This window comes from Eulemur rufifrons, chromosome 29 (assembly GCF_041146395.1).
Source record: "Eulemur rufifrons isolate Redbay chromosome 29, OSU_ERuf_1, whole genome shotgun sequence".
Taxonomy (NCBI): Eukaryota; Metazoa; Chordata; class Mammalia; order Primates; family Lemuridae; genus Eulemur; species Eulemur rufifrons.
In genome coordinates, this window is record NC_091011.1 from 73,658,429 (window position 1) to 73,679,000 (window position 20,572).

General features: G+C 36.8%; 1 protein-coding gene across 2 annotated transcripts in view; it reads right to left on the bottom strand.

Moving 5' to 3' along the window:
• TSPAN12 (tetraspanin 12) overlaps positions 1 to 20,572 on the bottom strand; it is a 60,454-nt gene that overhangs the window by 27,260 nt on the left and 12,622 nt on the right. For both annotated transcript variants that reach the window (XM_069461572.1, XM_069461571.1), the window contains 2 exons: positions 18,793 to 18,875; positions 17,532 to 17,667 (listed from right to left, as the gene is read on the bottom strand). In XM_069461572.1, coding sequence (XP_069317673.1) covers positions 17,532 to 17,667; positions 18,793 to 18,875 — 219 coding nt within the window. The remainder of the gene's footprint in view (positions 1 to 17,531; positions 17,668 to 18,792; positions 18,876 to 20,572) is intronic.

Below are 20,572 nucleotides of genomic sequence, written 5' to 3' on the forward strand. Positions count from 1 at the left end.
AGTGATATGACAGTGAGTGAGTGGGAGCTCCCTTGGGCAGGGTGATCAGGAAAGGGCTCTTTATAAAGGTTATCTTTAAGATGAGACAGTGGGGACAAGAAGGAGCAATGCTGTTAAGATTTGAGAAAAAGCAATCCAGGAAGAGGAAATATCAAGTGCAACGTCACCTAACAGAGTGAGCTAGCCAGTTAAAAACTCAGTGGTAACTGGAGCACAGAAACGAGTGGAATGAGGTACAGTGTAGCAAGTAGATGTCGTTGAGAGGTACACAGAACCAGATCATTGTGAGCCCTGGCAAGGATTTTGGATTTTATTCTAAGTGTAATGTAAATCCATAGCAGGTGATATGATCGGATGTACATTATAAAAACATAATTCTGCCTATTCTGTGAAAAATGACCTGTAGGGGCCGGTCGTGGTGGCTCACACCTGTAATCCTAGCACTCTGGGAGGCCAAGGCCAGAGGATTGCTTGAGCTCAGGAGCTGGAGACCAGCCTGAGCAAGAGCGAGACCCTGTCTCTACCGAAAATAGAAAACTTAGCCACGTGTCGTGGTGCGTGACTGTAGTCCCAGCTACTCGGGAGACTGAAGCAGGAGGATTGCTTGAGCCCAGGAGTTTGAGGTTGCTGTGAGCTACGTTGATGCCATGGCACTCTTGTCTGGGCAACAGAGCGAGACTCTGTCTCAGAAAAAAGAAGAAAAAAATGACCTGTAGGAAAGCAAGGTGTGATGGATGAATCAAATAAAATATTGCTGAAGTAGGATGGTAGCAGGGAAATGGAAAAAGTGAACTTGATTTAGGATTGTGAAACATCAGGATTTAAACTTTTAGTTTCTTTGCTCATAATTTTTGCTAAAAAAAGGGCAGGGGAGTGAAATAGAAGATACAGAATATGGGGCTGATTTTGTACTATTTCTGTGATATATCTCCTAGGGTTTAAAAATATAAATCACTGCTATCAGTTTTAACTTGCTTCCTTCATATTTCTTTCATATAAAAAATAAAGAATATATAACTGTATAATTTTTTAGACAATAACACAGCTTGAAAATAATAATTGGTTCAAAAAGTAAAGTTATATTTTGTTAAGAGAATTCCATTTTATTAATACAAGCTACTTTTATTTTCAACATATGTAGTACTCATGGTCAGTTTCAATCTACTCAGATATCACTTCCAAGTATTATTATTTCTAGGCCTTACTTTAAAGATTTCAGCCCTGAAATGATGATTAGAGGAAATTTTGTGAACACAGTACTCCAAGTCATTTTTTTTTTCCAAACTCTCTTTAATGCTTTGTTTAAGGGATTTCTAGACATAAAAAATAGTACATTTGCACCCTATGTTAAAAAGACACTAAATGTTCAGCAACTATATGCTTGATCACTGTTCTTATCTTTGATAAGAAAAAAACCCTAGGAGACAGTGAGACTATAGAGAAAAATTACACTATGGGATGCCTTTGCACTCTTAGATCCTAAACCTAAATTCTTTCAAATTTTGTCTGGTTACAATGAAAACCAAAGCAGCCCTGAAAAGGCAAGGTATGGACACAGGTGGTAATTATAAAGAAGAGAATAGGAGATACCCTGACTTTGCCCTGCGGATAACCATGCAGATTTCCGAACTGATTTTGTAACCTTTAAATCCCACTTGAGTCATCTCTCTCATTTTCCTGGAGTAGCTGATCAGTTTGCAAATGCCACCAGTGCCGCTCCATCTGAAAGGCCCCCCAGCACAGGGCCATGGGCAAGTGCCCAGTGTACGCAATAGAAGCAGTACACGAGCAACTGTGCCAGGCATATGGATTCAAATAACTGGGATATTACAACACGCATGACATCACCTTTGACTTCCTAAATTAGCATTACAATAGGCTAGCAATACCTTAACTTGGGTATCCACAGGAATGTGTATATAAAACATATATATCTAAAATCATCTTTCATTCCAAATTCAAAACTAAGATTACCAACTATGGGAGGAAAGGGGTAAGTTTCCTATGACCAGGACACTCTTGTAACTCTGGGAAAACTCCAAAATTATCCTATCTTTCAGATTTCCAATGGTTTCATTTGATGCAAGTCCTCCCATACAGAACAATTCTTCTGCCTTTATACCACTAATCCTTATTGAACACTGATTTATTTAACCTTGAGGTTGACGATACAAGTTTCATCAACATTATAAAACTTTCCTGGAATAAATTCAATTTAAAATGTAATTCAAATAAAATATTTTTACAAATGATCCTGTAACCTCACAGTCAGCTGTCTTTGCTTTGCTGTTACTGCCATAGCCTGAAACAGTCAGTCTTCCAATTCCAAGGAAAATTTTAAATGTCAAATCCATCCTCAATACAACATAGATAGACCAACTGCATCTACCTCTAAATTTTCTTTTGCAGTGAGATCCGAGTCCTTGATGAAGTCACTCTCATACTGATTATTGCACAGAGGCTCACTCAGCCACTAGTTTAAGGGATGGATATAAAGCATAGTGTTAATCCCTAATCTCAATAGTAAGAAACCGGCAAAGAATTAAGCAACAGCTCTTGCTGAACTTCATTATGGTATGAAGTGTACATTCATATCACATTTTGCTACACAACCATCGTTTGTCCTCAACACTATTGGGAATATATACCTATAGATATATAGATATATATCTCCCCTGATGTGTCAGCATGTGTCTCTCATGCTTCTTACCTTCCCAATGCATATGATTTAATGAGATGGTCTGTCCTAGTCAACTCATCCTCTCTTCTCGTGTTCAAACCCAACTCTGAAACACACTGAGAAATCATTTAACTGCCCCGATGTCAATTTGATCATCTGTATAATGAAGATAAAACCTTCACAGATACATGTGAAAGTCCTTTGGAAAATATAAAGCGTTGTGCAAATGCTATTCTGTACCAGTTTGTGAAACATAGTCCAATATCGACTGTCCTCTCTTCCCGTACACAGCCTTCATTCCCTGCAATGTGCCACAGTTCCTTCCTCATAGTTTTCCAGTATTTCACCTTCTGTTCTTTACCACATTACTTTTCTCCCTCCCTCTGTGCATCAGGGTTTCCTTGTCTGCTGTATTTCAGGCCTCAGAGGCTTTGGCTTACAAACCACTTGGCTGCCCTGCCCACAAGTCCCAGTGCTGGGTCAGCTGCCAGACCATCAGCTCTGCTTGGCAAAGATCTTGCTCTTACACGTCATTTTATCCCCAGTGCCCAAGCAGTACTTGTCACAGAGCAGGTATTCAGTGGAAAGCTGATGGAAATAATGACAAGTTTGCCAACTAAAAAGACCAGTTTCAGTATTCCCTTGGCTTTCTCTAATTTGAACCTTGAGTTTCTTATTAATCTTTTGACTGCCCTTGACTTCTGCGTACACATTCTATTTAAACATTTAAGACAATTCACATAGCTGAAAAAGGGAGCAACGTGCAGACTCTCCCCATCTCTCCCGAGCTACTATCAACTAAACATCTTAAACAAATGAAGAATGAAAAAATGTGTGTTTATACAAGGAAATTAGAATGTAATTATTTGTATTAAAAACTATTTTATTTGCTTTGAAAAGTTACTCAATACAGAGTTCCTTAAAATAGCTCCTCTACTATAATCAAATTAAAATTTGTGTTCCACAAATGTTCATGAAAAAACTGCATCTAATAGGACACACCCCAAAATGATGCTTAATTAAAGATTTTTTTCACCAAACTACTCACTCTAAGAATAAACAGGTTTCAGTTAAAAAATGAGTGCCCGCGCTGGGTTAGGTAATAGAAGATTAGATAAAACAATGTATGTAAAATTGCTTTGTTGATTTTTTTTTTTTTTTAAGCTGCACAAAGGGAAGAATGTAGGCTTTGAAATAGAATAGACCTGGCTTCAGGTTCTGGCTACTTTGCATATCAGCTAGACGGCCTTGGGCAAACCACTAAGCCTCAGTTTTCTCATTTATAAAATAAAAATACTAAAATTGACTTGCAATGCTATGAAAAGTATTCCATGAGCTACCGTGCTATTGCATTGTAAACACTCCCTAAATGGTAGCCATTATTAACCATATAATAGTATCTATTAGAATATAAACTCCATGTGGACAAGAGATATCATTGGGTTTTAAATACCTAAAACACTGCTTGGCACATAGCAGGTACCCAATACATACTTCTGGAATAGCTGTCCTTATGATTAAAGGATGATGGTGTGTAAAATTGTTTATCCTCTTAAACTATCAGTGTCACCCCCCACTAAAGTGCATCTAATCCCAAAGACCATTTGGTAAACCCTTTAGTAAAATCCCTGTCCAGTGAGATTAGAGCTGGTATTTTTCAAAACATCTTTATTAGAAAACCAAAGCAGGATGGGTGTGGAGGGTGGAGAATTCAACTTCTTTTTAAAAATGCTCTGAAATCAATTCATCTGTTATTTTAAACTAACTAAGGCTGGCAAAAGAATGGCCACAATGACATGGGTTACCAGTCCCTTTGTGCATGTAGAGTATCTGAGGAGTAAGGAAAGGGCATGACATCTCACCTTCCTATTTAAGCCATTGGGGACGTGCAGGTACATGAATCCCCCAATAGGAAAAAAGAGAACTCATTAACCCCTCTTAAAGGTTATGTTGCTTCTTTATATGTGTACAGACAAAAATAGTAAAAATCTCAAGGCAGGTCCTTTTCTTAAAGAAACACTTATTTATAAAAAATAATTTGGTTCCCTGTTACCACCTAACCCTTGAATTTCCCCCCTGAAGAAAGGAGATGCAACACTTGCCCTTACCCCTTCCTCTTGAAACCTCACTAAAATAACAATAAAGGGATATTTTAAAAGGCTTAACCCCAGAGAAAAAGAAAAAAGAAAAGGAGACAATAGCAAGTATATTTGGGAAAAGTGCAAATCGGATAGAAGAGTAGAAAATGTCTCAATAGTTCCCCAAAAGCTGAACGCTAAAACAACAGTGGGAAAAACTGGGAATAACCGGATTCACACCAGAGAGCCCCCAAATACTCAGGCATTGCAGCTCTGGGTACTTCTGGAGGTGGATAAAGAAGGGACTAAAAAGAGGAAGACTTGTTGAAAACCATTTAGGAAGAAATTAGACACCCCCCAACCCAGATCCCTTCCCACATACTACGCAGCAGGCTGTCCCACCTCTCCCATGAGACAAGTTTGAGGAAGTGGAGACCCTAAAACAGTCTTGGGACTGGGGACAGCAGGCACAGTAGAGCATAAAGTGCAGCACTGGAAACAGAGGATTGAAGATCAAATTTACACATTTTTCCTACAAAAGTTCAAAACTCAAATCAAACCTGAAAAGCACTGGCCTTCTCCAAAGAATATTGGAAGCTAGGGGACAGTGGAAGAGTGTCTTCAAAGTTCTGAGGAAAGAATGATTTCCCACCTAATTCTATAGCCATCAAACTTAAGGTGTAAGGGTTTATTAAGCCATTTTCAGGAATATAGGCTTTTAAAAATCTATGTATGCTTTTTCAGGAAACTACTGAAAGATGCACTTCCTAAAATGAGAGAATAAACAGAGAAAGACAATGACTTGGAATCCAGGAAACAGGATTTAAAACAAAAGGGAGGCAAAGGAAATCCCAGAATGGTAGTTAAAGGATATCCCATGATGGCGTGACAGCTTCAGCAGGCTTAGACTGGGGCAGGTCTAGAATGTTCTGAGAGTTTTTTGGGTTTTTTTAAATATCATCAATGAGAGGTCCAATATATTTGTAAATATAAAGAGAAACCTTACACTGGGGGGAGTAATTTACAGCTGAATTAAATATAAATACACACACACAAAAAAAACAAGCAAATAAACAAGGAAATTTATTAATTCCAAGAAAAACAACATGTCATTCCGGAAAGGAAATGTAAACCCAGCTGTGAACAGCATTTACATAGTTATAATCATGTAAACACTGATCTACCAAAATTATGTTATGTCTGGGTTGAGGTGAGATATGAAATACGGGAAGGGCACAGCAGGAGAGGGTGCCAGTTGTTCAGCTTCTATAAGGAGAAGTCACTGGCTATTCCCTAAAACTAAAAACTAAAAGAATGAGAAAAATTACAAAAGTATGTGATTTAGAGATACGAAAATAAATGCCAAAGGGATCTGCTAAACAAAGTTGAACGTAGTTGCCTCTTGGGTGTGGAAAATGGCAGGGGTGAAGGACCACTGTGTTTCCTAATAAGCCTTTTAGAACTAAATCGGTTTCTAAATTGTGTGCTTGGAGCACGCTGACAAAAGTAAGAACAAAATGAAAACAAACAATAGCTCCTCCCACCCCACCTCACCCACCCCAGGCCTTGACACCAAAGAGAAAAGACTGGGTAACTAACTGAAGGACTTCAAATATGTTTTACATAGAAAAAGTAATTCTAAAAGGCTGAAAATTCTAAGTAGCCCAATTACACTTCAGGGTTATTGGAGTTAAAGGGGGTGAGTGGTGACTGGAAACTTTCTAAACACTCAGGTACCATTTTCCTCTCCCTAAATGTATCTTCAGTAGTTTGAAATAGTAGTATAATAAAAATATAAAAAGTGTATACTTAAATGTGATTTATGGACTCCACCCAAACTAGACTCTGCCTGGAAACTTGGGTATCTTCTGATATACTGATCATTAAATCCATAAATATAGTTTGCCCAAATCAGCATGAGTTGAATTATTTTCCATGATAGTTCAATTCAGTCACAAATTTATGGAGCTTAGAATTCTACGTTATCAACAATTTCATGAAATGATGGAGACCTGGATTTAGTTTATTTGCTGAGGAGATATATATGTGTATGTGTATTAACCAAGTATTGTGTGTATATAAAAACAAAAGATAGATAAAAATCAAGTATATGTATGTATGTGATATGCAAATGTGTGCACGTGGATGCATGTCGACACACTTGAGTGCATGTACAAATCATTTATTGCGCCAGAGATTTACATATATGAATATAACCTGCTCCTCAAAAAATTTACAAAACCATCATTATCTCCAATTTTTAAAAATGGAAAATGGAGTTGGGCACAATCCATCCATGACTGAGAGGCAACAGAGTACTATGTTTTTCAGGGCACAGGCTCTGAGGTCAGGCATCCTAGATTTAGGACACAGCTCTACTGGTTAGTTGGACAAATCATTTAACCTCTCTGTGCCTCAGTGTTCTCGTCTGTAAAATAGAGATAACAATAGTGCCAACCTCATCATATAGTTGGGAGAATTTAATGAGTCAATATAAGTAAAGCCACATAAAATAGTGGCTGGTACATAGAGTATATTACAGATATTGTTGGTAGAAATACCTCCAAATCCATCCTCTGCAGATCTCAACTTCTGAACACACATGCACAGAAGTACACTGGAAAGTACTTTGGAAAAGTATTAAATTTGGTAAGCAGTTGAGAAACATAGAAAAAGATACTTTCAATTACTAAGAGAATTTTTAGAGAAAATATATTCTATCAATATAAAACTTAACTCTCATTCCATCCAACTTTATGGAGAGAGGACTTTGTAATACATATTATTTAAAGAAACAAAAAACCCTATATATAACTCACCACAAATAGACAAGGCAGTTGTTTTCCAAACTATTTTTCTACATAAATGCCAACTGGGAAAGAATTTTTACATGAAAGTGAAATTGCATGGCCGGGCGCGGTGGCTCACGCCTGTAATCCTAGCACTCTGGGAGGCCGAGGTGGGCGGATTGTTTGAGCTCAGGAGTTCGAGACCAGCCTGAGCAAGAGCGAGACCCCACCTCTACTAAAAATAGAAAGAAATTATATGGACAGCTAAAAATATATATAGAAAAAATTAGCCGGGCATGGTGGCGCATGCCTGTAGTCCCAGCTACTCGGGAGGCTGAGACAGGAGGATCGCTTGAGCTCAGGAGTTTGAGGTTGCTGTGAGCTAGGCTGACGCCACGGCACTCACTCTAGCCTGGGCAACAGAGTGAGACTCTGTCTCAAAAAAAAAAAAAAAAAAAAAAAAAAAAAGTGAAATTGCAATGTTTTCCTTGAACACTGTTTTATGTAAGTTTCTTTGAGAAAACAAGCAGATAATCAATGAAGTATCACAGAACCCCTTCAGTAAGAATATGTTATACTGAGAAAAGTAAAAAGTATAAACACTGTAAAAGTTATTTTAACCTACTATTCTCTTAATTTACAACTAAAAACTCAGATAGTTTTTTTCTCCAAGTAAACATTCAACATAATGTAAAACTACAGAAGTCAGATTGGCTTATCTTGAAAAATTAATACAACCTGAGATTCATCTCCCCCAAAATAAAAACTTTCAAGATTTACTTTACTGGACATTTTAATATTTTAAAAACATGGGGCCTTTTGACTCCGATCTACATGCCACATAGCCAACACTTTTAATAAACAAAAAGTTTGATTAAAGGCCTGCATTCACTAAATGATAAATGATAAACTCCAGTCTCTATCTTGTCAAAGACTAAACTCTGCAAGCTTTCAGTGCTAAGTATCTTTATGTCAGTTGTTTATTTTTCCTTTCCTGGTGATTGGAGGTTTAAAAATATTACATTACTTATAGTTAGTAAATAAGGGAATTCCAGTGCCAAATATTTGTACAGGATAATGGAACAGCCGCCCTTCTGTTAAGAATCCCTGGGGACTAAAATGTTAACAGCCCAAGAGTAGTTGCTGCTTAAAACACATATGGACGCACAGCCTCTGTTTTAGCCAATTCTCAAAATGCTGTCCCAGCAGACACAGGCGTGGTCATTTCTGAAGGCCAATAATTCACCATGTCAAATATCTCTCTACAGATTTTTAAAAGAAAAGACAACATTAAATATCTTCTCCTTTAAGAATCATAAGTACAATGAGTTCAGTCAAATTTAGGAAAAATAAGTTAGAACTACAGACCAAGTGTTGAAGAAATAGTCTTCTACCTACTCAGTACCTGCAGAAATTCAAGCTTAGGTAAGAAGGTACTGGTATGTTATGACCTTTTGTTCATTCTTATACTTTAATAAATATAGCAGATTATTTCTTAAAAAGTATCTTAATTTACTCCCCTTTTCAATTTGATTTACACTGGTAATTGCTGAGCTAATTTCCTTATTAAAGATGTTGGTAAAGTTCAAATTATAAGTGTTTGCTTCATGTGCTGTTCAAACTACTAGACAGAGACGTGTATTATGCCAGGATCTGCAGGTCTAGCTGACGGCTGCGAGTTCCCAGGGTTAATGATCTATCTCATGAGAGGTAAAGCATTAAGGGTAAGTCAATAAAACAGCTAAACATGTTAGAGAGGTCACCATGTGTATGGCTTCTGTTGCCTCGTAAGCTGGGTCAGCTAAAGTGTGCAAGCTCAGCCCTATCTCAGAAGATTTACAGGGTGTTACTGGTCTCTGAAGAGGCTATTTCTACAGGTTATTGGGCCATTCCTCAGAATGTGAGGCAGGGGTCCTTATTACCAAAATCTGTACATGAAAACACAAATAGGAAGGTGCCTTAGAAATATTCTAAGCAATACAGCCAATATAATACTAGACTCAATTCTAACCGAGATCGTGCCTCTCACTCAGACCTCACACCAGATGTGTCCAGATCCTTCCCAAACACAAGAGGGGCATGAATTCAGTACAGAAGGCGTCCTTACAGCAAGACTTTTTACAATACAACAAGTTAGGAAACTGGGAGTTGAAAAAGATGACATCCGATTAGGAAGAAAGAAAACTCATACTTTAATATCTGCCAATAACTTTTGAACCTATCTATAACTTGATTTCTGTGAAAGTATTTCCTTCCAAACATATTCTTTTCATCGTTCTACTTTTATTTTCAAATGAGATGTGCACTTTATTTTTGTATATTCTCCAGAATAACCACAAATCCTAATTGTTAAAAAAAAGTATTAAAGAAAATAATTCCTTCAAATTTTACAAATTCACTTATATAAATATTTATTACAAGTAACAGGCTTCTTCTTTTCTTTCTTTTTTTTTTTTGATAAATATATTCAAGCAAATACACTTTCTTCCTGAACCAAAAATATTTTTTTCCAAAGAAAAAAGTGTAAGAACACTATTCATTGTGAATGCTATAACCTGATTCATAGTCACGCTCAACATTCAGAGAAAGAAAGGCATGTGTGAATAATGATAAATGATAAGATAAATGATAAATTGGTTATAACATGGTTGAACCTGGAGGACATTATGTTAAGTGAAATAAGCCAGGCAGAAAGATAAATACCACCTGATCACACTTAAATGTGAAATCTAAAGAAGTTGAACTCATACAAGTAGAGAGTAGAATGGTGGTTGCCAGAGGTTGGGGGAGAGAAGATGGAGTAAAAGGAGATGTTGGTCAAAGAGTAGAAAGTTTCACTTAGGAGGAATAAATTTTAGTGATCTATTGCTGCGGTCCCCCAGCCCAGGGCCACAGACCAGTACCAGTCCGTGGCCTATTAGGAACCGGGCAGCATAGCAGGAGGTGAACTGCAGGTGAGTGAGCGAAGCTTCATCTGTATTTACGGCTGCTCCCCATCACTTGCCATCTCCCCCGACCCCTCAACCTCCCCCACCTCCGGTCCATGGAAAAATTGTCTTCCATGAAACCAGTTCCTGGTACCAAAAAGGTTGGGGACTGCTGCTCTACTGCAGTCCCCAGTAGAGGGGTGACTATAGTTAACAATAATGTACTGCATATTTCAAAATTGCTAAAACAGTAGATTTTAAATGTTCTCACCACCACAGAAAAGTAGGTGTGGTGATGGATGTGTTAATTATCTTGGTTTAATAATTCCACAATGTACATAAATATTGTTGAAACATCAAACTGTATACTCCATAAATATATACAATTATTATTTGATAATCACAAATAAAATTTTAAAAACCATAGCTTTTAAAGAATTCTAGTTAGCAAGTCAAAATAAAGTGCATCTATTGGAGACATATGTTTCTATTATATGAAAAGTGTATAAATATTGAGTGATTCCTTATTTCCTGATGTCAAGTAATGCAAATATTACTATCATGTAAATGCTTTATCCATAATTCTACCTCAGCAAGATCTACTGTTTTCATCCACCTTCTTGCAGCTTCCAAAGTCTTAGTTCATACCCTATCCATGGCTTCTGAAGGCTACAGTGTAATCACTAACTAGACTTCCTGTTGTCTCCTGCCCTAAATGTGAATTATCATTCATTCCAAGCTGGAAACACCCATTGTTTCTCTATATCCCAAGGGATAAAATCAGACTCTCCCAAAAAGACCTTCACAGTTGGACTTACTTCATCTTCTTCTCACTGGACACAGACCCCACAGCCATACAGAATTTCTAAGTTTTGCCTAACTTGCCACGTCCCTTCATTCCTCCATGTTTACACACACTCTTCATGTTGGATTAAATCCCCTTCCTTCCCTTTCTCCACCAGAAAATCCTTATGCATTTTCAATATCCAGCTCAAATAAAGACTCTCTCTCAAATAAAGACTTCGAATATAGGGAAACAGACAAGCTGGATGAATGCATTCTGCTTGTTTAAACATTGACATCCAAAATAAAACGTGCTGGAAGTCTCTAACCACTCCTCATTCTGGGTTCCCACAGTAACTTATTTATAAATTTACTTTTATATTTTGCTTTGTTGTTTTCTTTCTATTCTCCCCTTTCATTTTTGTCTCTCTCAAGTGTCTATCACAGACTGGGCACGCAATACCTGTTTAAGGAGGGAAAAACGAAGGAAAATGAGAATGGGAAGTGAGAAAGGGAGAAAGGAAAGGAGAAACTGCTTGATCCTTTGACAGAATATGAGAGAATGATAACTACAGTAGAATTTTTAGAATTCTTTTTGTAATAAGGATATTAAAAGATTATGTTTTTAAAAATTAAATAACTACTGAATGCCTTGGAGTAATAAATGAAGCATAGTTAAATCTTACAGAAATAAGGTCAGTAATTATTGTAGCTAAATGTATTATAACAGTAGTGTGGTGTAGTGAAACATGCATGGACTTTGGGCGTAGAGTGCATTTGAATGCTGATGACAGCAACTACCATCTGGGTATCTTTGGGCATGCCAGTTTCCTTCATTTGTAAAATAAGTCTAACATAGTTGCTATGAGTATTTTCTGAGAAAACAAATGTAAAACACTGGGCAGATGCTGAACATACAGTAAATGATATGATAAATCATTTAGAAATAAAGTTGCTAGGCTATCAACCAAAAATATAAATGAAATAATAAAGAGGTTCAACCAAATAGTTTAATTTCAACTTAATGACTTATGACTAGCTACATAATTATAAAATTTATAACTATACAAGAGAGGACCTTAAACAGATAGTCTGTAGACAATTCAGTACTATTTAAAGGCATTTCTGTTTTGCATTATAATTTTAAACAAAAAATTAAGGAGGGAAAATTTCTCCACAGCCATTAAAAATTTACTTGATTTCCGTTAAGGAAATCAGTCAGATCTGGTTCAATCACTCTATATTTTAACAAAGTTTTAAAAATGTTTCCGCACAATCACCAGCCATATGCAAATTCTCTGGAATAATGAAATTGGGGAAAAAGTCTTCCCCTTTAAGCATAATTCAGGCGTTTTAAGCATGTAAGGTACATCCAACTTAACTTCTGACCAGCGCTCGACTACTTGTGGTTTGCTGGCAGAGGAGCATATATTAGCATCACTGTCTGACAAATGATGATCTCCCGATGATGACATTCAGCTGTTGTCGACATTGTAAACATGTCTGTTCAATCTGTTTACATTCCCCCTGAGCTGGCACCGCTTTCCTAATGCCTGTGTTAATAGCAAGGTAGAATTGCAATAACAAATGAATTTCATTTAGTCTACCGCTAAAGCCTTGGGAAGTACCTATCTAAGGCTTGAAATCAATTTCCATTTACCTTCAAATTCTCTTTTAAAGAGAAGGAATTTCTGCTGCTGAAATTACTTTGAAAGTCACGACATATTCCAGTTCCTTTTCCTAGTCATTCTTGGCTTGTTTTCCCATTATAATTAGAATTTAATTATTCTTAATCTCCTCATATAAATATAAAGAAGTTTCTGCTCTATGACAGTTTCACACTTATTAAAAACAAATCTAATGAGAGGAGGGTTGCCAGATTCAGCAAATAAAAACACAGGATGCCTATTTAATTTTAACTTCTGATAAATAACAAACAATTTTTTAGTATATGCATTCCCTAAATATTGCAGGGGACATACTCATACTAAAATATCATTCATTGTTTATCTGAAATTCAATTTAATTGGGCTATATTTTATTTGGGAACCTTAGAGTGTTTTAACAACTTACATCTATAAATCTATAATTCAAAAGACCAAGGTTCATCAGAAATTCATGACCAAGGTTCATCAGAAATTCATGACCAAGGTTCATCAGAAATATTTTCCAATAGGTGGCCTCTTAGCTTGCAGAGGTTTCTTGTTGCCACTTTTTTGGGAGTTGGGGGAATAGTGGGAAGTTGGTTATAAAGATCTATTTTGAGGGAGGCTCTATCACTTTTTCTTGACCAGTCTGATGAATAATGGCATTTTTACTTTTGTTTGACTAGCACAACAGCCCAGCTGCCAGCTCTTTTTTTAATAATCATTCAAGAGATATGGCAGCTCTCAGAGATACCAATTATCTTTAAAAAAAAATAATAGCTTTCTCAAACTAATCTGGTTTACAGGTCTTCAAAGTGAAATAAAACTTTGAATACAGGGAAATGGACAAGTTGGATGAATGCATTCTGTTTGTTTAAACATTTACATCAAAAATAAAAGTAAGAAACTTCCTAAATTTTTTTTAAGTTAGGATAAAAGGCTAAAGGTCACAAAATACAAAAAACTATGAGAGTTGCTTTACAAATATTTGTGCCAAAGACCTAATATCATCTCACATCCTGCATTAATTTGCCGCCCAAATGCCATTTCCTCTGAGTCCAAATCTTTCTAACATACAGCTTCCTCCATTAAATTCTCACTCTTGCCACTGACTTCCCGGTACCACCCTCAATTTGATGTGCTGGTCAATTCTACTCTCACTTTTCTAATTTTTTGTCCATTACTCAATTTAATAAACATTTATTAAAGCAATGAGCCAGGTGAATGGTTCATATTAATAAGTTGTTTATAGTCTAGTAGTTTGCGCTAATTATTAAAAAAAGGAAATTTATAATAGGGGAAGTACACTGGACTTCAGAGGTTGAAAAGAGTCTATTAGAGAAATCAGCAAAGTCCCTTATGAGAATGGGCTTGGCAATCAGAAACGCTGAGGTCTGAATCCAAGCTCTATCCAATTATTGCTGAGTGACCTTGGGCATATTACTGACCTTTCTGAATCTTATTTAATAATTACCTATCTCAGATGATTGTTGTCAGGTTTAAAATGAACAATCATACATAGAATGTTTTATACAATGCAAGACACATTTGTAAGCACTTAGGAAAAGTCTGCAATTATAGAGTAAAATGGCCAAATTGTTACAAATGTTGTTGGAACTGGACTACCATGGTCTGAATACCAGATCCTCCCTTTACTAGCTGTGCAGACTTGGGCAAGTCACGTAACCTCTCTGTGCCCCATTTCTTCATGTATATTAAGTGAATAATAATGGCACCTATCTCAGTACAATTGTGGAGAGGATAAAATTAATTAATTTATATAAAACTCTTCATGTAAAAAAATTCATGTAAAACTCTATGGTGTCTGGCACTGTAAGCACTTGAGAAATGTTAACTATGTTAATTACCATCATCATCATTGCCATTATTATTAATTCAAGAGGTAGCACTGCAGATAAGTTTTAATGGGCTGGTAATATTTTAACAGAAGTACCAAGAAAAAATTTTCATCTGAAAAGACATTCAGAATAAAAGCAGGGAAGAAGAAAGCAAGAAAAGTTTGTTCAGGGATCAGAAAATACATTTGGATTAGACGAGGGCTTGATGCAAGTTTGAACACTTGATGCAAGTGTAAACACTTTCTTACCCAATAGGGAGTTTCTCAAGTTCTTGGAACAGAAGAATAATGTGCTTGCAGTTGCATTAGATTAACCTAGAAGCACTGGTGTGGAGTAGATTAGAAGGAGACAACGGAGGCAAGAAAGTTAAGGAGTTAGGAAAGCCTGAACTTGGGCATTCCAAATGAGAATAGAAAAGAAGGGACAATTTCCCAAGATTGTAGATTCAAAACTGACAGGACCTGGGAGCTGTTTAGAGGAGGGGGCTTTCTGGAAGCCAAAGAAGAAACTGCCTGAGTAGCAGATCAGAGGCAGATTGGTTGTGAGTGATGGATAAGTGGGAGTTGAGACCAGAGATCATTCTTTAGCAAGGGAGAAGCTGTGGTGGGTCTAGACAGAGTAAGGATCTAGAAACTTGCCAGGAGAAAAGAGGCAGCCCAATGGCAATGGGGAATGAACTGTCAAAGGCAGCAAAAGGAAGCAACAACCAGGATGTAGATGCACACACAGAACAGCAATGCACAACATGCTGCTTCATGGAAAAGAGTATATGCAACAAGCAAAGAGGGGATGGAAAAAGGCAGTTATCAATCTATGCTCATCATCCTCCCACTTACCCCTTGAGGCTGAGCTTAGAGCTCTTCCTCTCTGGCCTCCAAGCACCTGGTGTAAACCCTATTAGAAGTCTTATCAAAGAGCAGTGGAATTGTCTGTGTATCACACACACTGGTAGTATATATGTGCTCAGTTAAGTGATTGAAGAATGAATGAATGGATAAGTTAGTGGCCCTGAGAACCTCAGTCTTCCATGCCACTTTTGCGTAAGGCTCTTTCCAGTATCACAAACTAGACTCTCATTCACAAGTCTATGATTTGTCCTACTTCAAAGTAAGCAGAACAAATTATGTTTTTTTCCAACTTGTCTTACTAACACTTAAGCAGCCAAGTGGAATGCACAAATGGTTTTCAAAATGTGTTCCCAAAAGCTTTTGTGGTTCCATGAAATACCTGACCCCATCCCAACACAACACACTGCACAGGCCTCTTCCAGAATAAAAGTGGGGAGGAGGAGGGAAAACAGCAGTCATACTTAAACTGGTTATATAAGTGAGACATCATCGTTAAGACTGTGGTTTGAAAAAAGAATTCCAAGACTTTTTATTTCAGGTTTAAAATACATTATACATCTCTCGAGTTATAGAAGGTTTGTATAAAGTAAGTCTTTTGGTTTATGTTTAAATTATTGCCCAAATATCATAAATTGCAAAATCAGATTCCAGACTTTCCACCACTCTCCTTTTCACTGTATACCTACCCATGTGGAGAGAAGTAAGGCAGGAGGCACTTTTCGCCTTCTCTGAGTATGGTTTATTTTCTACCGTACTTTGTGTTTTGCAGTCACTGACCTGAAGAGTTATCCTCCAAGAAACCAAATAATACATCAACACAGGTTGTCCCTGTGAAATGCAAAGCTTTCGTTCAGCCTGACACTAAGATTCTGTTTTAATTGGCTTGGCACAGGAGCTGGTCAAGCACGAGTGCATGGGAGCTGGCTCCTAAGAGCCAATTTGTGCTCAGCTGTCCCCAACTCCACATTCAGTGACTTCGTGTAGGTAACTTGAAATCAACCATGCTGGGAGAATGTACCCCATGGAAATCCTCAAATGCTAAAAATCAAGGCTTTTGTCTGCCCAGAGATCCAGTTTACCAACACACCACTCAAGTTGTTTTAAGTTTCCTACGTGAAATTAATGTACAGCCAGGGTTGAGCCCTACTCCAAAGAAAGGCATCTACTCAGTGGATTAATTTTTCAGACTTACATATCTGCAATTATGTTAGCAGTCTCACTACCTCATATGTATAAAATACACAGTAGTTTGTACTCTCAGTGTTCTTCTAAAAATCTGTACAGAAATGCCATTTTAATTGATTCAAATTTTTGATACTAAAAAAAGAGTTTGCCGATTTTTGAACTAAAAGACTGATCATAGAATTGGAATGATGAAACGAATTTAAGAAGTAATCTAGATCCAACTCTTTCAGAGTTTAAAAACAACAACAACAAATAAGATTATAGAAACTGAGACCTGCTTATGTCCACTAAACTATGTAAAGGCAGTGCCAACATTATAACCTTTGTCGGCTACCTCACCTCTTGAGTTTCTACGTGGGTTTCTACGGGGGGTTTGTTTTTAAAAAAGAAGAAAGAAAAAAGAAAATGTTCCATTATGACTTCTCAGTTCTAGTCCCAAGGGGCCTTTTTGAGTGGTAATAAGGTCAATGACACTAGAAAGAACTCATACTTGCAAATGAAAATGTCAGCACACAGCCAGAGTGAAATAATTCAGTCGTGTCTGTATTTCCGTACCTCATCGTGTGAGTACAGCAAACACTTGTATTGAAATCACCTCTCACGGAAAGCAAGCTTCCCTTCTCACAGGATGCTGTTGCTGCTACCACTGTTCCCTAATCTTGTGGACTGATGGAAAAATAATACATTTCCGATTGGTCTTTTTAACTACAATAAAGAGAAGATATAAACACCATACCCAGGCAAGAAGCAACAGATTTCTTTTCACCGTTCCACAATATCCTAACATTCCCACAATGATAAGGAAACAGCAAACAGCAATCATGACCGGATGAACCACAGGAAAGTAAGTCAAGATGACTGCCTCCTCCACCCTGAAAATAGAAAAGTCAAGTCACATTATAGATAAAATATGATCAAAATGCACCCAAGACATAGCACAAGATACAACTGTGATTTATATTAATAATTCTTTAAATCATAATGTCTTCAAAACTAGGGACCATATTGCTATTTTCAAAATCACTGTGCTATTGTTTTTATGTTTATTTGCTTGCTTTATTTTTGTTTTTGATTTGTTTAGTTTAGTTTTTTTTTTTTTTTTGTACAAGTGGTAGCATTCCTACCTCAACTCATTTAAAATATAATATAGGTGACCTCAATAAGAAGTCAATCTATTATTAGCTCCAAAGCCTTAGCCTAAATAAATCACACGGGTTCCTTTGCTATTTCCCAGCTGGGAGGAATCTCTTTCCTCTTCTGTGATCTTTGACTCCCTGTGTACCACTTTCCTGCTTCCCGACAACTGATCCTCAAAATGTGAATGACTGCTAAGCAAAGGGAAATCAATCTACATTAAAAGAAAGAAGGAGGTAGGAATGATTTTTGCTAGAACACTAAGAAAAAATTCATTAACCAGAACCAGTAAAAATAATAATAAAAATGAACCATTACTAAGCTCCCCTGTGTCAAGGACTTTACAAAAATGTATCTCATTTAATCCTTACCACAATTCAGGTGGCATGTATTACAATCCCCGTTCAAAGATGAGGAAGTTAAAAGTAATTTATCCCTTCTGATATTAGTGGATCAACCCTTGAAATCTGAGAAAGAAAATGGCATCCTGGGGTTTGGTTTTTATTAGCCCAGGAATATGGAAGGAAGAAGCAGCTCAAGGTGATTTTCTTAGGGAAAAGTATTAATAACTAAGCTGTCCTTTATACACAAATATGATATGGCTAACACACAGTTAGGAGGAAAGGTGCCTGGTTATCACCATACCTAGAAATGTCTATATAAACATACTGCCACCTGATCCCCTCTAGGACCAGTGGCATACCTTAACAGGAATGCTAGAAAATGCAAGTGTCTGCAACAAAGGTTGCTAGGGCAGCAAACAGTTCTCTAAAAGACTGTGGAAGAGCACTACCATATAAACAGCTAAAGGTAAAGTTTCTAAGAGCCAGCACCTGAGAAAATCTGATGAAAGAATCCCATACCTTGTTTCTGCAGTTAAAGTCAGAACATTATTTAGGTAGTCCCTCATCCAAGCAGAAACTGCCAACACACTGATGGACATTAACTAGGGAGAAAAAAACACAAACTGGTTACAAACGATCTATGCAACATTCACTGCAGGATTAGCTTAAAAATTCAGATTTTAATTTTAAAATTAGCCTAACAACCTGGGTGATTCCAGGTTCAGAATGGAAACTGCACAAGATGAGGAGGTTGCAGAACAACTAAATTATCAAACATATAAGCTCAGCCTAAAACATGTTGTCATACTTAAGAGCAAGGAAGCAATTAAAAACGTCTACTAGAGCAATGAAACACTGTCAAAAAAGTCACAGCGACTAATTTAGAATGGCTTCTATTGGCTAAAATTCAAACCATTTGAGCATTAAAATAATGGTAATAGTATAATAAATGCAATTGTTTGAAATATACCAAATGTGTTAAAATCTATAAACTCATAATACTTAAACAAAGCTCACTGGCCACCTTTGTAGAATGCTGGATACTCATTATTCAGAAAACTAATAAGAATCCACTATTTATATCTATCTTACATTTCCTGTACAACTAAAGGGAGAGCCAAAGCTTAATGAAAGTTTTTTTAGAAGAATTTCTGCTGATATGTGCAGAAAGCATGCTAGAGCATCATAATTTAACAACCCCTACTGAATAATGGATCTCTAGGAAAAGATCCTCAGTGGATGCCAAATTTTTCAGGTCAGTGGCTCTCAATTCTGTCTGTACATTAGAATTACTTAAGACTCAAAAAATTATGGAGCCCAGGTTTACCTTGGACCAATTCTTGGGAATGGGGCTTGGGCATCAGGGATATATAACAGCTCTACAGATGTTCTAACATACAGGCAGGGTTGAGAGCCCCTGCATCACATGGAAGGCTGAGGGGGATTTTTAGGATGAAGAGAACCAGCTGACAAAAGGACAACCCACTGATCAATCTCAGTATCACAAAAAGACACAACCAGACATAATGTGTCCCCAACATGATGCAATCAGAAGTACACAGCAATTCCTATGAAGTATTTTTACCAAGACTCAAACTTGAACCTAAGCTAGCCTCCAGCACTATCAGTTTGTAGGAAATAAAGGGGATAGATTTAATACATTGACTGCTTCACTAGAAAAAAAAATTTTTCCTTGGGGCCACAGTGTTTTATTAAAAAAAATAGAATAAAAACTTCGAAAACAAAATGATCCTTTCTAATTTAACGAAAAAGTTGTTATTTTTTATTGTTTTCTGAGGGTGAGTTATATGCAACTTGAAAAATAGTCCACGCGGCTCCCAGGGTGAAGAGACATGTGAGTTACATACACTTCACGAGGTCATGGGCTCAAAACTACCATGAGTTAAATACAACTCACAAGGCAATATTATTAAACTTGTTAAATGCCACTATGGGAATGCAATCTCCAAAATCAAGAATATGAGAAATTTTACAGAACAAATGACCTTGTTTCTTCAATTAAAAACACTAGCAAGTAGGAAAAGAAAAAGAGAGAAAGAGAAACTGTTACACATTAAAGGAGATTAAGAGATTACCCATTACAATATATTGACCTGGTTTGAATCCTGATTCAAACAAATCAACTGCAAAGAAACATTTATGAGACAACTGGGGAAATTTTAACACTGGATGTTTAGAAACAGTAAGAAATTATTTTTATCATGTTAGGTATGATGGATTAAGTTTATTTTTTAAAGGGTCCTTATGTTCTAGACATATACTGAAGTAATTATAAATG